Raw genomic sequence first — 16239 nt, 5'->3', positions numbered from 1 at the left:
CGTGGTCCCAATTTGTGGTCCCAATTTGTGCTGCCCCTGCAGAGATCGAGGTCTCTCTGCCATCACAGTGTCCCCACTGCCTCCTCGTCCCATCCCCAGGGCTGCTCTGTTTGGGCCTGGGGCCTCATCCCGTTTCTGCACCGCCCCATCCATGTCACCATCATTACCCCATAGAGCTGAGCGCTGTGGGGACACCACTGACACCACAAGGCCCCCCTGTCCCCAGCAGCTCCCACCACCGCTGTCCCCAGTGTCCCCGAGCAGTCCCAAGCCGCGGCCGGGCCTTGCCCACGGGGCCTTGTGAGGAAAATGGAGAAAAACTTTCAGCAGGGCCTGGAGGGACGGGATAAGGGATAAAGGTTTTAAACTGCGGCAGGGTGGGTTTGATGGGATGTAAGGAAGGGGTTCTTGGGGGTGAGGGACAGGGACAGGACCCTCGGAGATGTTCGTGCCCCATCCCTGGCAGTGATGGAGGCCTGGTTAGATGGGGCTTGGAGTGAAAGGTGTCCCTGTCCCTGTCCCTGCCCATGGCACAGGGCTAGGACCCGGTGGCCTTTAAGGATCCCTCCTGACCCCAAATATTCCATGATTCTGTCCCATGGCACCCGCTTTTCTGGGGGACAGCAGGGTGGCTCTGCCCCCCTCAGCACACCCATGGGGACAGTGACAGCGAGCAATGGGGGCTCCGTCCTGCTGCCTCCTGCAGCCCCCTCATGCCCCCAGCCCCTCCGTGTCCCCCCAGGGGCACGGGCTGGCCCCTGTCCCATGTCCCCCCCCCTCCATTGGGGTGGCTCTGCTGATAGGGAGGGTGGGGACGGCTCGGTGGCTCCTTATCTGCAGCCAGGCACTGCCCTGAGCGCCACGGGGGGGCTGCAGCAGCCAGGGCCCCCCCATCGGCTCCTCAGTGCTGGTCTGGGGGCTGCTGGGGACCCCCTGGCCCCGTTTGGTGCTATGGGGTGCGGGGACATGGGGCAGGGCTGTCCCCTTGTGCCACGGGTGGTGGAAGGGATGGGGACGCTTTGGTGAAGTCCCTGCTTTTGGTTTTGGGGTGCCTGTGCCACATTCTGGGGAATCCTACAGCCCCCCCAGGACCCCTGGGTCACAGCGAGGGGCAAAGAGAGCAGGGGACAGCCCCCTGGTTGTCCCCAAATCCTGGTGGCCTCGTGCTGCCCGGGGCCAGGCCGGTGCCACCTCCTGCCAGGGCCAGGCCGTGGCAGCACAGGTGACGCTGCCCCAATTTCTGTCACCACACGGAGGGGACAGCAGGTCCGGGGGACACCTCACACCCCAGGGCAGGGTCCCCAGCAGCCGTGGCTGCTGCTTATCGGGGTGCCCACGCAGACGGGGACTTATCGTGTCCCCACAGGTGGCTTCCAGGAATGCCAGCATGTCCCTGCCCCGCCGCCACAAACACCCGGGCACGGTGCTGGCCCCGTGGGGACACATGGGGTTTGGGGACACGCGTGGCCTGGGGACATGGACGGCCACGGTCCTGCATGGGGAGGTGACACGGCCCTCTTGGGGACACGTGGCTGAGGGATTTGTCCCTCAGGGAACCGTATGTGACACGGGGACACGGCTCTCGGCAGGCCACACGCGGCTGGGGGGTGGCCCAGCACCCCTGTCCCCATGGGGCTGCCACCCCTGACACCCACAGCCCACCCCCTGGGCACCAGTTTGCAACCAGTAGCTCCCAGTTTAGGGGTGTGCAAGCCACAGATGGAACGCATGGAGGGGGCTCATGGGGGCCACCCCATTGCCTTCAACACAAAGGCGCCCCCTGGGAGCCCCCTGTCCTTGGTGTCCCCAATGTGTCAAAGCCTCGCCAGGCTGGCACGGAGCTGCTGGGGGGGGGGGGGACCGAGCCCCCCCACACCCTACCGGGGGGGTTATGGGGCCGCCCCCGCTGTGCCCTGCAGATTCGAGATATGCAGATGAGCCCCGGCAGCTCCTATAAATCAGGGGCAGAGCCGGCACCCCACAGAACCAGCGGGGTGGGGGGCCCGGCAGCACCCCGCCAGGTGGGTGCCAGCAGCGGGGGGACCCCCCTGTGCTCGTGGGGGGGGACAAGAGGGGGACGCTGACCCTATTCTCCTCTCCTCCAGGCGCTGCTCCCGCCGCCCCGGGCTGGATATCATCGTATACTGTAAGTTGGCTATGAGACACTACAGTATAGATGATGTACTCCCCCGGGCTGCACCCCGCCACCGCAACGAGAGCCGCCTCGTGGGACCGCGAGGGCACGGAGGGGACGGGGAATTGGGGTTGGGGAGGGATTTAGGGACATTTGGGGCACCCCAAGTGTGCGGGGCAGCGCTGGATGCAGCCAGGGAACGCGGCCGGCGGGGAAACCGTTACCATTACTGAGTTTAGTAATGGTAATGGTTCTGCCGCCGGCCGGGCACGCGGCACGGCTCGGCACGGATCCGCAGACGGAGCCCCCCCCGGAGCGGGTTTGGGGGCAATAAAGGCGCTCGCGGCACCACGGCTCTGGTTTTCCTTCTTTTTGTGTGCCCCCAGGGTGCTGGGGTCTGCTGGGGCTCTGGGGTGTGGGGTGGGACAGGGTGCACTACAGGGAGTTTGGGTGCAGGGGGTGCGGGCAGGGTGCTGGGAGCACTGGGGTGTGTCACAGGGGGCACTGGGGAGCACTGGGGGGCACTGTAAAGGGCACTGGGGAGCACTGGGAGGCACTGGGGTGTGTTGTGGGAGACTTGGGGAGCACTGGGGTGCAGTGGGGCACTGGGGTGCATTGCAGGGGGGAATTGGGAGCGCTGGGGCTCGCTGGGGAGCACTGAGGGGAATGGGCTGGGCTGCAGGGGGTACTGGGATGGACTGGGGTGCACTGGGATAGACTGGGGTCTGCTTCAGGGGGTACTGGGATGGACTGGGGTGCACTGGGATGGACTGGGGAGTGCTGCAGGGGGTACTGGGACAGACTGGGGTGCACTGGGCTGGAGTGGGGAGTGCTACAAGGGGTACTGGGCTGGACTGGGGTGCACTGGGATGAACTGGGAGGGTGCAGCAGAAGGCAGGTGACTGCATGGCAGAAGACACAGAGCACACTGGGGTGCACCGGGCTGTGTGGAGGGGACACTGGGAGCACTGGGAGCACTGGGCGCTCCTGCAACACGCGGCGGGACCGGCAGGGGGCGCTCCACCACAAGCCCCGCCCACTCCGTTTAAGCCCCGCCCACTCTGTTTAAGCCCCGCCCACACCACCACAACCCCCTCCCGCCCATTTTAACCCCGCCCGCCAGCGTCCCGCTTCCTTCCCACAACCCCTAGCGGCGCGGCGCTCTGCCCCGCCCCTCCCCGTCTCTATGCTCCCCGCCCCCTCTCAGCCAATGGGCGCGGGCGGCGGCGGCATTCCCGCCCTGCCCTGCGGCGGGGCAAGATGGCGGCGCCCGGCGCTGTGGCGGCGGCGGGCAGGGCCCTGAGCCGGGCCTTGAGGGCTGCGGCGGCGGCGCGTCCCGGGGGGGCAGGTGGGGACCGGGGACCGGGGACCTGGAGCCGGGGCCTTGGGGTTGGGGCACCCGGGACCGGAGCCCCCGGGGGTGAGCGGGGCCGGTCCCGTGCGTGTGAAGCGGGGGCAGGCCCAGCGGCCCTCTGTGAGGGGGCAGCCGGCTGGGCTTCGTGGGAACGGTTCTCCTCAGTTTTGGGGCGTTTTCGGTACGATTTGGAGTTTTTGCTGCTTTTTCAGCTCGTCCCCTGGAGAGTCGGGCCCTCAGGGGGCTCGGTGCCCGCTGCAGCGGGAGCAGCTCCGCGCTCGGCAGCATCCTGGGCATCCCCGCTGAGAAGCCGACCTGCGCTCTGGGCCAGCACCCGCCGCCCGTGGCCACCAGTAAAGGTGAGTGGTAGCGGCCCGGGGCCGTGCCTGGGGCTGTCAGTGGGGATTTAGCAACATTCGGGTTCCTTCTAACCCCCCAGAGGAGCAAAAACGGCTGTTACGGGACCGGCCTGACCAGCCCCAGAACCCCAAGGTTTTAAGAATCGCCATCATTGGAGCGCCGAATGCCGGGAAGTCCACGCTCTCTAACCAGCTCTTGGGCAGAAAGGTACTGAACGCTGTTATAAATTATAAATGTGTTACAGCGCCAAATTCAGGCTGCTAAATCCCTTCTTTCACATGTCCTGGATGCGGAATGTTTTTAATTTCTTACAGGTTTTCCCCGTCTCGAAGAAAGTGCACACAACCAGATGCAAAGCCCAGGGAGTCGTCACATTTGAGGACACCCAGCTGGTGAGTTTCCAGCGCTGCCGAAATGGCGTGCCTGAGGCAGCAGGGAGTGCTAGCCAGATAGTGAAGGATTTTCTCGTTTGTATCTCTTACAAAATTAATCACGCAGATGTAAGTTTTAGTTTTGCCACTGGCTGCAGGCAGACTGACAGGATCTGTTTTTTTTTTCCTTCCTAGGTCATTCTGGACACACCTGGCCTCACCAGTCCCTTGAAAGCCAAAAGGTATCGCTGCTGCTGCTGCTGCAGGAAGAGATGGGGTTCTGTCAAGTTGAGGTTTGATAGAGCAGAAAGTGACGAGTCTGTAAAATAGAAAGGGCAGGAACTTCTATTTTTAGCCTCGTTTTGGTTTTTCACCTTTTTATTGTTGCTATTTCAGCAGCACGCAGAACTTGTAGAATCCCTCCAGCCCCGTTGTGTGTTTGATTCTGTGTGTGTGTGCAGTGAGGGCTGTTGTAGCCAGCAAGGCAGCTCGGCGTGAGCTGGGACGATGGAAAGTGCTGCTTCCTCCCCTGCAGGGGGAAGGAAGATGGTTGTCGTCCAGCTCATGTCTGACTTATCCATCTGCCTTTGTCTTTCAGGCATAAACTAGAAGAGGCCATGCTGACAGACCCATGGGACAGCATGAAACATGCAGATTTAGGTGGGTGCTCAAGTTCCTTTGCATCAAGCCAAACCCTTTATCTGCCACAGAAACTTACAGCCCTCCTGCTGCGGTATCTGGATGTGTTACTGAGCAGTAAGGGCAGTGCTCGGATCGTGAACTAGGAGGGAGGAGGGAAGGGCGTTGAAGAAACTTGAATTATTTCACCAAGGGAGGGGATTAGTGTTGTCTGATGCCAAGGTCTGAAGCTTAGATTAATATTTGGGCATGGATGTTGCGTTTTAGTCTGTGTGATCTCTTTAGGACAGCAAGTATAAATTGGGCTTATTGTTTTATCAAATAAAACACTCCTTTTTGGCTCCATCTGCATGCTGTTCTCTAGAAGAGAGAGAAGTAGCAGCAGGAGGGAAACGATTCAACCACGGGCTGCAAGGAAACTTAAAAGTAAGGTTTTGGACTATACAGGTTCATTATATTTCCCTCTCTTTCCTGGCAGTTCTGGTTTTGGTGGACGTGTCGGATCACTGGACACGAAACTGTCTGAGCCAAGAGGTGCTGAAGTGTCTTTCTGAGTTTCCCCACGTTCCCAGCGTCCTGGTTCTGAACAAGGTAAATGAGGAGCTCGTTTGTCCTGCCTTTAGCAGTCAGTCACACCGGTGTGTTTCCGGGTATGTCAAAGGACACTGATTTTCCTCTCCACTGCAGAATATTTGTGTGTTTACGTGTCTGTGTTGCACGCACACGTGTCCCTGCAGCTGTCTGCTGCAAAACAGAATTTAAATCAGCCTGGAAACAGCTGCTGGTCAGCCTCATTTGGGACAAGTTTGTGATACCTCTCTCTCATACCAGGTGGATCTGCTGAAGAAGAAGTACATCCTGCTGGAACTCGTAACTGAGCTAACAGAGGGAACTGTAAACGGAAAGAAGCTGGAAGTGAGGTCTCCATTTAAACACAATCTGAGTTCTTCAGCAAAAACTGTTCTTAAAAACACTCAGGCTTTTCCACCTGAGAACCGGGCCCACGAGTCTCCTGGTCTGCAGGAAACAGTTAAAGCCCAAGAAGGCTCTGGCTTGGATAGCAGCAGTGACACGAGGGCTCCTGAGCCTGATCGTGTCACAGAAGCACAAGGGCCAAAGCCCCGTGAATGCAGAGATCTGAAAAACAGGAAGGGCTGGCCACGCTTCCAGGAGATCTTCATGCTGGCAGCTCTCACAGGAGAGGAGGTGGATACGCTGAAGGTAACTGAAGTCTGAGCTGCTGTTAGGCTGTGAAACACCTCGTGACACCCTAGGGCTTCGTACTGAGCTGCTCCTCCTGCGAGGAGCCAGCAGAGCTGCTGTCCTTGGCTTGAGGTGGGTCTGTGCTGGGGGATGTGTTCTCTTTTGACATCTCCAGAGTTTTCTGTCTTCCTTGAGGCTCCCCAAATAGCAGCCTGTCCATAATGATGGATGCCCGATGCAGCATCACGCAGCTGCGAGTAGTACTGTAGGCTTTTGTAGCTCGTACAAATGACTTCGGGAGGTGTGACCTTTGGGATTGTTTCAGTTTCAGAAGCTTCCCTTTCTCCATTCCATGCCAAAGATATTACGCCACCGCCCTGGTGGCTAGCAGGAGCATCCTCATAGCAACTCACCACAGAGCTTTGTGGCCCTACAAGGATGGCACGTGGCAGCTAACGGGTGTGATGGGTGTTCTGTGCTGACAGCGCTACCTCCTGATGCAAGCCAAGCCAGGCCCGTGGGAGTTTCACAGCAGGGTCCTGACCAGCCAGTCCCCTCAAGAGATCTGTGACAATATCATCAGGGAGAAGATTCTGGAGTACCTGCCCCTGGAGGTGCCCTATGGCGTGACTCAGGTGGGAAGTGTGTGCAAGCGGACTTGCCTTCAAGTTATTTTGTTGGCAGTGTGATGAAAATTCCTTTTTTTTTTTTTTTTTTGAGTTTGTGAAATCTACCAGACCCTTCACAGGCCACGTGGGATGACCTGGGAGTTGGGTGTCGGGCAGCGAGAGCCTTTGTGTGTTTTAAGTGGGGTCACACATGTGCATGTACCAGGGAGCTAAGCTTTAGTCTGTGAAAGAGTCACATTTGTGGCTCCAGAGATCCTGTGCTGAATTCTGAGGTCCTGTGCTGAGCTGCTGGGTTTGTGCTTGCTGTTGCAGGTGACAGAGCTGTGGGAGGAAGGGCCAAGCGGAGAGCTCCTCATTGTGCAGAACCTCGTGGTCCCAAGGAAGTCTCATATGGTGAGTAAGAGAGCTGGGGAGCATGAGAGGAGGCCCCCTTGCTCCTGCATGTGTGCCCTTGCTGTGTTAGACACCTTTTCTCTCAGCAGTGGGCTCTGTGTTGGAAAGATCCAGGTCTGTGACAGTCACAGGCCGTTCAGTAACACCTTGCACCTTTCTGAAGCAATCAGTTGCCCATGGTTTGGTCTTAGGACATCCCTGGCTGCTATATTCTATACGCTTCTGTGCCCGCACCCTTGTTTTCTTAGGTGACTCCTCCCCAGAGGAAGAATGAGAGTGATGGTGTTCTCTCTGGGTTTTAATGCAGATGATGTTGATTGGAAAAAGAGGTACGGTTATCAGCAGGATCGCTCAGGAGGCTGGCCAGGACCTGATGAACGCTTTCCTCTGTGATGTCCGCTTGAAGCTCAAGGTGGAGGTGAAGAGTTGAACTCTTTGAGGAGGCTCTGACAGCCGTTGAGCTCTGTGGTCATGCAGAGAAACCGCTCCCAGTTTGTGCTGCAGGTATCTTAACACCTTTGCTCAATCCAGAAACAGGAGGATGGAGTCCAGATAGCGGGCTGAAGTAGAATATATTATTCTTTGGGGAATGGCCCAAATGGAAATAAACTCTACAGATCTTCTACGAGGCCTTATCGTATGGAAACGGGACGCACATCGGAGAACCTGGTGCGTGTGTGGTTCTAGCACTGCATTTGTAGAGCTGTCATCTGCTTCTGGGCTGTGTCCCACATCCCTGCTGCCAAGCGTTTGTGGCTGGAAGTTCAGGATGACTTGAGTCAAGAGTCTGGCTCAAAAAGGGAAGGGTGAATATTGTGGTTCTTCGAAGTGTGGGGGAACATCTCCTGTCCTTTAGCAAAGGGTCGCAGTGAAGAATTGTTAGCGCACGTTTATCATCTCTTCTGAAGGCTGAGTGATGCCAGCCGTGGTAATGCAGGAGGAAGGGGCTACCCCAGCCCATGTGGTGTTCTCATTTCTGTCATGCTTCTTGCCCTGCACCCTGTTCATGGTTGTGAGTAGAGCTGCGAGGGAGTCAGTATTGCCCAGGGAGCTTGAGTTGGAAGAGTTTGCTGGCTAGCAGAAACATTCTCATAACGGGGTGGGGCAGAGAGCTCTGAAACTCTATAGGTCATGAAGGCCAGTGGTTTCCAGCTGCTGTGTTGGAGCTCTTGCCACAGGCATGTTTGCACCTTCCGCTTAGACGACTGCCAGCTATTTCTTTCACGTTCACCTTTTCTATGCTTTAGTTAATAAAAATGTGTTCCTTCTCCTTACCCTGGCATCCTTCCCCTCAGTGTCCTAGGCAGTTCACTGCTCCTGGCAGGTGGTGCTGACTCAGGAGGGATGTGCCTGGTGACACCCTCTTCTGAGTGGATTATTGAAGAAGCAGAGAAATGGAGCTTGGACTGTGATCCGTTCCTGGTGTGTATGCGAGCTGCTTCCCTGACTGCAGGTGAAGGGAGCAGAGAGGCCAGAGAACTGCTTGCTGAACACAAGCATTTGCTGGAGCATATTTGTAAGAAGGGCACGCAGAGCAGGGAATAGGTGTCTTCCTGCCTCGACACATCTTGGTTTTGGTGCCCAGTGGTGTCCTGGCTTTACACCCATTTGGACGTTTGGCTAATGAATGAACATTGAGGGATTTGGTGTGAAGATGCCTCTAGCAGCATTGCGTAGGTGCTTACTTCAGAAGGGCTAGTTAGTCATGCAGAAACAGATGGCAACCCTTTTCTTAGGGACTCAGTTTATTACAGGAACATTACTACAGAGTCATTACTCTTTGCACCAAGGTTGCAGACTGGAAGTTAGAGACCATCAGAGCTGAAGAAGAGGCCAAAGTTGGGGCAGCAGCTCAGGCTGGGGAGGCTGTTGAGGATGTAGAGCTTCTGACACGGGTCAGGGTGTGGGCAAGGCTTTTGCAGGCTGAGCAAAGGGGGCTGGGGGCGCTCAGTGGTGCTGTGTGCTGCTTTAGGTGTGGGGCTGAGTCTGTGGGCTTGAGTTCAGGCTCAATTTTTGCAGTACTGAATAGTTTCCTTCCAGAAATTGGGGTGAAATCCAGTGTGCTGTTACAAACCAACACCTCTGGGCTGAAGGGAGAGATCTGAAGGGGTCTTCTGGAGGTTCCTACAGGGAACCCAAACCCTTTGAGGTGACATTGGCGGGAGGGTGATGGTTGGAGAAGACCTCCAAGATCATTTGGTCCAACCCTAATGATTTTATAACTCTGTGATTCTACTCTCTCAGCACAAGTACCGTGCCCCTGTCCCTGTGTGGGGAGCTCTGCGTTACTTCCCCAGCCTGCAGCTGCCCCCTCACAGCCACCACAGCCCCCGGGCGCCATGTCGCCGCGCCTGTCTGCGTCCCCCTTTCCCTTCTGTACCCCATCTCCTTCATTTTTATTAAAAACCAAAAAAAAAAACTCGATAGCGAGCCGCTTTTCCGTCACAAATTCACACATTTTATTCCGTAGCTCCGCGCCGAAACGCGCAACACCCCCCGTCCCCTCAGCCCTCCTCCCGCCCTTTAATGGCGGCCGCGCGGTGGCGCTGTCATGGCGGCGGGGCCGCTGAGGGGAGGAGGCGGGGGGAGGAGGAGGAGGAGGAGGAGGAGGAGGGGGCGCTGTAATGGCGGCGGGGCGGGGCGGCGGGGGCCGTTGGCGGGCGGGGCGCATGCGCGGCGGCTCCTGGCGCAGCCACCACGGCCGGGGCGGGCGGCGGCGGCGGAGGAGGAGGAGGAGGAGGAGGAGGAGGAAGGGGGGGAGCGGCGGGGCCGGCACGGGCACAGCGGCGGCGGCGCCATGAGGCCCGGGCAGGGGCACCGAGAGTAAGTGCGGGGCCTCCAGGAGGTGTACGGGGGGGGGGGGCACAAGCGGCGAGCTGGGCTTTTCCGTTCTTCCCCCCCCCCCCATCGCCTCTTTTCCTCATTGTCCTTCCCGGTTTCTCCCCCCCAGGTCCTCTCCACACACGCATCCTCACGCCGCCTGTCGCGATAGGGGGAGTGTCGCGACAGCGCGCGCGGGACAAAAGGTGTAATGGTGACAGAAAAGGAGGGGGGGGGGGGGAGTGAGGGCTGCGGCCTGACCGGAGCCCGCCGGTACCGCCCGGGGGGGGGCTCCACGGGGCCGCCCCCCCCCCCCCCTCCTCTCCTCACACAGCCCCGGTGCCCGCCTCAGGAGGGGCCCTCACGGCTCGGCCCGGCCCCAACGGGAGGCCCCGGGGCCCGGTTCCTAAAGTGGGGGGGGGGCCCTCCCCGGTTCTGTTCTCCCCGGGGAGCTTCGCAGCGATTCCTTTGTGCCACGGTTCCCGGAGGCACCGGGGAGGGGTGTGTGGAAAAAGGAGGGTGAGGTGGGGGGGGAGAAGGAGCTGGAGCGGCTTCTCGGCGGCGCGGTTTTGCAAGAGCCATTGTTAACGCCGCCCTGGGCCCTCTGATTTCCTGCCAGCCCTTTTTCTGGAGCACCTGAACGGGAAGCTGAACGGCGGAGCGTGAAGGGGAAAGCAAAAAAAAAAAAAAAAAATAATGCAAAAACACGCACACACAAAAAAAAAAACGCGCAGAAAGACAGCTGGAGGAGGAGGTGCGGCCGGGCTGCTTGAAGGAGGTGAAGTGCTTGAAAGCTCTCGGCTGTGTGGCGTGGGGCTGGCCGAGGTGTGCTGCCCTCGCTGACATTGCCTCTCCCGGCCCCGTACCGCCTGTAGGATAAATCCCGTGCAGCCCGGTTCTGGCCTTGCCTAGTTCAGGAACACTTTGCACCCACTTTCTGCGATGGTCCTAATCGTTCTCGTTCATTTTTATCACAACTAAAGTCACAAGCTCGCTTAGAAAACTTTTTCCCCTAAGGCTTTTACCTCTTTGCTGCAGAAAGGCGCTGCTTTGTTTTCGGGGTGGCTGTAAGAGAGCAGCACCCCGCAGGGCTCCCGAGCGGTGTCTGTGCCGGAGCAGCGGGGATACCTTCAAATAACTCCTCCTGGGCTCCGTGGGCTCTGTACGTGCTGTAGGAACTTTGTCTGATTCAGTCCTGTGGCTGCTGCTGCTGCCTTGGCAGGAGCAGACTCGTGATGGTTGCTTTTTCCTCCCTGCGCACGCGTTTCCGAGCGGGTCTTTGCCACCTGAATCTGAACTTGTTAGAGCCCAGCGTTACTCATTTCACGTGGATGGGAAGCAGCAGCAGAGCACTTGCAATTTTTCACCCAAAATAAGCTTAGAAAGCAGTCCGTAGAGGGAAAAGCCATCGTGGACTGAATTCAGTGGGCGTTTCATTCTTTTCTGTTCTGAAAACACACGTGAAAGCCGCTCTTGTGAGCACAGGTTACAGGATCATGCTGTCACAGAGACCTGATCCTCACGTGAGGCTCCTTGACTCGATGAAAGTGGAAAGGGCTGATGCTGAAAGAGGTTAAAAACGCGAGGAGGAGCAGAGCTGCCTTAGCTAGGAAGTGCATTCATTTAAGTAGATTTATAAGGCAGCGGGGAAGACATTGTTGAAACATATTACAGATATTAGAGATGAAGAGAACAAGGTCTCACCGCCTGCAGCAGCCCAGGGAGCAAAGGATGCAGAAGCAGCAGGCAGGTGGGTCTGGAGCGGTGCAAAACAGGTCCAAGAGGACCTGAAAAGGGGAGAAAAAAAAGCAGCAGGAATGGAAAGCAAGCACAGGAAAATTGACTGTTTGGTAGATTTTGGTAGAGGAGGTTTTGGATCACAAACAAGTATGAGTCAGGACAAAAGGAGAGTGGGATTTACAATAAATATAGGATTGTTCCGCAATAAATACAGCTTTCAGGGGGAAAAGCTTCCAAAAAAGAAAGGCTGTATCTGTTTTTTCAAGTGCTCTTTACACGGTGCGGTCGGGTAGAATTTCTGAGGTGAGGAAATCAGAGATTGACCCTCTTCGGGGAGAGTCCTAAGCAGAGCTGGAGCTGGGAGAGCGGTTGATGAATAGGCTGTAGTTTCTCTCTGCTATTTTAAGAAGCCACATCGAGTTCAAGTCTACCCGGCCTGATGGTCTAGAGAGGAAAGATGCCTATCAGTGGAACCCGAATTAAGCAAAACCAGATAAATCTGACAGAACGGATGACACGGGAAGGATGACTGCTGAGAGATGCTGGCATGTTTTCTGGGCCTTCGTGCTCGGCGTGTGTTTTATTTGTTGCCTTACGTGGCTTTTGAAGTGTATAAAAAAAAAATAGATCTCGTTTTGTGCTGAGATAAAAGAGCAGGCATGTGCTGAAATCCTCACAAGGCGCAGTTCTGCTTTGGAATTGACATCAAGCAGTGACCTTACTTCGGGCACCCGCTCTCATTTGGGGAATTTCTCGAGCGGATAAATAATGCACTTAGCACCAAACGCACGCCGTTTAATAAGATGGTATTTTTGATCCCCCCTTTCCATTCACTTTGCAAATAGATTCACGCTTTTTCTGCTTTAGCACAGCCTGAGGTGCTCTTGCTGTTAATAACATCAGAAGTACGTTGGAGAGTGTCCACGTAGGATTGTCTTTCTCTCCCAACATCAAATTAAAACCCCCTTTTGTTCTTTGCAGCTTGGCTATCTGCCGTAATTCCGGTCTTATTTGTATTTGTTTCAAGTTGTCCTCTGACAGAGACACTGCTTTAGCTACGTTTGCTTCTGGGAACTGTTACTGGAGATGAAGAGGAGAAGTAAGGCTTCTGTCGAGGTATCTGTGCTCTCCAGAAATGCAGACTGCTTTAAGATGTGTGCGAGCTTTAGCTTGCGTCCTCAGCTGCACGCACCGAAACACCACGATATGGGATGGAAACTCCTTGTTTCCTCCTTCACTTTTCCCTTCCACCGTGGCTCGTCCATTCACGGTTATTCTTCCCCGTTTTCGCCCTTGACTCATTCCTGGCTGGCCCACAGGGATGGAGAGGGCAGAGGCACGCTCCTGCCACCCCAAAACCTCTTGTCCTCAGAGCCCCGAGCCAGAACGTCCCGCGCCCGTGCTGCTCAGCACCCCAATCTGCAGCAGGCGAGCTGTGGCAGCGAGGGGAGGCGCTGATTGATGGGGATGGGCGATGAAGTCATGTCCATGTCGCGTTTCTCTAAAGCCTGGTCATTTCCAGGATTCCAGGATTTATGGAATTACTAACCACCCCACTGAGAGCGCAGCCAAAGCTCAGCTTGCCTGATTTATTTAGCAGACGGCTGGAACTTTTAAAGAACTGCCTCAGGAGCACGTAGCAGTTCGCTGAGACACTGCAGCCACGGTTTGAGTGTCAGGCTGCCCGTCCGCCGGCCCGCTGGAGCCCCTGGGGTGGGTTTTGGGGTGAGATGCTGCTGGAGGTGAGGACAGGTTTCAGAGGCTGGTGAAATCTGGAAGGGACTGCGTTTGAAGCTTTTTTTCTGGCTGGAAAGCGAAGAATTTCAACCCGTTGTTTGTGCGTTGTGCCACTTCCCCACTGCATTTTGTGACTCGTGGTAAAATCTTAATCACAATGGGCTCTGTGAGCAATTTTTAATTGCACAGCATCAGTTTGACTATGAATGCTCGAAGGAGTTTGTCACACTGTTCATCTTTTTTTCTTTCTATAAAGAAGTTGTTTTGCAAATACTGAGTCAGCTACCGAGGAACAGAGGTACCAAAAGGTGTCCTGCCAGCTGGGATCCTCGCAGGTTGTTTTTTAAACGTGCCCAAAGATATTTTCCTGTGGATTGCATTCTTCAAAAGCTAAACTTCCTATCCAAAAAACAGGAGCTTGGCCTCAGTCAACCTGAGCCGGGTTCGGTTTGGGACTGCCAGAGACTGGCAGGATCTTTGGCTGCCTCTTTCGGCTTTTGATTTAAATTGGGCATTTTAAAGAAGCAGTGACTGTGGCCCACGGCTGATCCAGCTTTATAAACCCTGCAGACCCTTTTCCAGTGCGGTCTGTCTGCCATCACGCCTCCCCCCTTGTTTTTTTATGTGGTTTATTGTTAGGATTTTCTCCGGTAGTGCTCAGAAACGATGCTCAGTTTGTGGATTCCCAGCGTGTAACTCGTTGACGCTGTGCTTGAAGATCCGAGTTCCCAGGCTTTGTGAAGAAAACAGCGATATTTTGTTACCGGGATCATCTCACAGGAGTGTCGTTTGGTGGGGTGAGGCTTTAAAGTTTTCAAACCACACGGGGCAGCTGAAGCGAGCTGCAGGCTTCTTTATTTGTTCGGAGGTAGCTGAGCTGCTCCGGGCTTCTAACGAGATGCTCTGACGGGCGTACTACAGGGAAATGTGTTAGAAATGAGGATTTCTGTAAACACAGCGCATCCGAGACGAGGCTCGCGGGGAGATTTTGTCAAAGGGCTCCAGGCGCCGCATCCTGCCTCCGGAGGGAGCGGATCCTGAACGCCCCCAGCTCGCAGCCGCCGTGCGGTGAGTGAGGGATTTGTAGGTTCGTAGCGATGCGGTGCAGGGAAGGTGAACCAGGCAAGCGAAGCTATTTTTAGTATTTAAAAAAAAAAAAAAAAGAAAAAAAAAACACTCAAAAAGCGATCCGCCAGGCGATACGCTGCTGACGTCTGCAGCGCAGACAACCCAATTAGGGAGCTGTATATTGTTTCCAGCAGGATTCTGATTGTTTCTAATTCGGGAACCACGTGAGGGCGAGTGGAAATAGGTGAGGGGATGCGCTTTGCTGCTCGGAGCCCGTCTCCCTTTCGCTTCTTTTCTGTAATTTCTCCTCTCAGACTCGGGCTGTCTCCCCGTCCTGTGCTCAGCAGCTAGGATGGGAGCCAGGCTCTGCCTGCCCCTTAATTCCGCCCTGTCGGGTGGATGGAGGCAGGGAAAAATCACTCAGGGCTTGAGGGAGAGCGCAGTGGAAGAAGAAACGGTACGTGGTTTCGTTTGCTCTTGCCTGCAGAAGTCAGGACGGAGCGCCGCGGGGTTTGTTCGTTTCCTGACCCCCCTGCACCCTCGGCTGTATCCTGCGATCCCTCTTCTTGCTGTCAGCTTGCTTAAAAACTTGGAATGTGCCTTTTGGAGGACTCGCGTCCCGCAGCCCTGCCCTTTCCTGTGGCTGTTGTCTCGCCGCTCGTTTTGTTCCTCTCCGTAGGCAGCTCCTGCACGCAGGAGGCTTTGAAAAGTGTCCTACGATGGCTGTCTCGAGCCAATCCCATAAATCTGTATATTTTAGATTCCATTGGATGGAAAGGGCGTTGTGTCAGCCTTTCCACAAAAATGGAAACTCCACTCCCTGGAGTAACTTCCTCCTCTGCTGATCTATTATTTTAGCATGGAACGGGAAAAAAAAAAAACACTTAACACCTGGAAAGGAGAGCCTTTTGCCCAGTTTCTTACTCCACTCTCCAGCAAAGTCATTTGTCTCCATTCTTCCTTTTATTCTGTCACCATTTCTCGTTGCTTTTGCTTTGGGGCAGCGGTGGAGCAGCCTTGTCTTGGTATGCTGTTCCCCACGGCCCTGCAGGTGACACCGGGACCCTCTCCGAGGCGAGTGGGGCTGGCTCGTAGCAGCTGTAACCAGCCCGTTCTTTGACGAGTTTATTCCTATTCCTTGAGTTTCAGGAGATAAACGAGGACCCCGAGGACGAAGCCTGATGGTTTGGGGGGGCAAAGAGCCATTTAGGGGATGACAGAGGATGCTTGGGCTTCGTTGTGGAAGGGAACCACGGGCGTTTGCTGGCTGCCCTTTATCCGCTCCCCAGCCTGTTGTGCACTTCCAGGAGAGCCCTCGGCTTTTCTGGATCAGGCGATGTGTTCCTAGAGCTGGTAATTCGTGTGTTCTTTGACTTCAGGTTGTTCACAACCGTGCTGAGCGTTCGTGAATGAATGTGGAGGAAAATCAATAAGTGAAAAGGCCGAAGCGGGCGAGGGAGAGCAGCTCTTCCCAGTGCCTTTCTTCCTGGTGGTGCCATTGTCTGAGCCGAGTTCTTTTCGGTGCTTAAATTTAGAAATGGCTTGGTTTGGGAACAAGTGACTTTTAAGAGACTTTCCTGAAGACTTCAGTGTAGTGAAATCCCAGGGAGATTCGATGCTCTGCTGCTCTCATCTGTGTTGAGATCCTTTTGCAAGACTCCGGGGCGCTGTTTCTCCCCATGCTTCCCCCAGTATCTTCCAGAAATGTGTTTGTTTCCCACTCAAAGCTCCAGCAACGTTCCTGAAGCCTCTTGCACCTTCCCATCTCTCGTTCCTCTTCCTGACCAAGGT

At 55.8% G+C, this 16239-nt stretch overlaps 2 protein-coding genes across 3 annotated transcripts in view; both read left to right on the top strand.

The window, feature by feature from the left end:
• Positions 1 to 3394: 3394 nt before the first annotated feature.
• Positions 3395 to 9409, top strand: ERAL1 (Era like 12S mitochondrial rRNA chaperone 1). The gene is made up of 11 exons (XM_032201158.1): positions 3395 to 3482; positions 3701 to 3847; positions 3928 to 4055; positions 4163 to 4240; positions 4415 to 4461; positions 4818 to 4879; positions 5337 to 5449; positions 5690 to 6079; positions 6547 to 6696; positions 7003 to 7083; positions 7391 to 9409. The coding sequence occupies exons 1-11, from the start codon at positions 3395 to 3397 to the stop codon at positions 7511 to 7513; spliced, it is 1407 nt and encodes a 468-aa protein (XP_032057049.1). The 3' UTR covers positions 7514 to 9409.
• Positions 9410 to 9853: 444 nt separating this feature from the next.
• Positions 9854 to 16239, top strand: part of FAM222B (family with sequence similarity 222 member B) — a 33036-nt gene continuing 26650 nt past the window's right edge. The window contains exon 1 of one of the 2 annotated variants that reach the window (XM_032201042.1): positions 9854 to 9906. The gene's annotated coding sequence lies outside the window, so the exon portion shown is untranslated. The remainder of the gene's footprint in view (positions 9907 to 16239) is intronic. The other variant, XM_032201044.1, reaches the window with a different exon arrangement.

The sequence above is a fragment of the Aythya fuligula genome, chromosome 20, assembly GCF_009819795.1.
Source record: "Aythya fuligula isolate bAytFul2 chromosome 20, bAytFul2.pri, whole genome shotgun sequence".
Lineage (NCBI taxonomy): Eukaryota > Metazoa > Chordata > Aves > Anseriformes > Anatidae > Aythya > Aythya fuligula.
The sequence above is the reverse complement of the archived record's forward strand: the minus strand, read 5'-3'. Positions and strand labels throughout refer to the sequence as shown.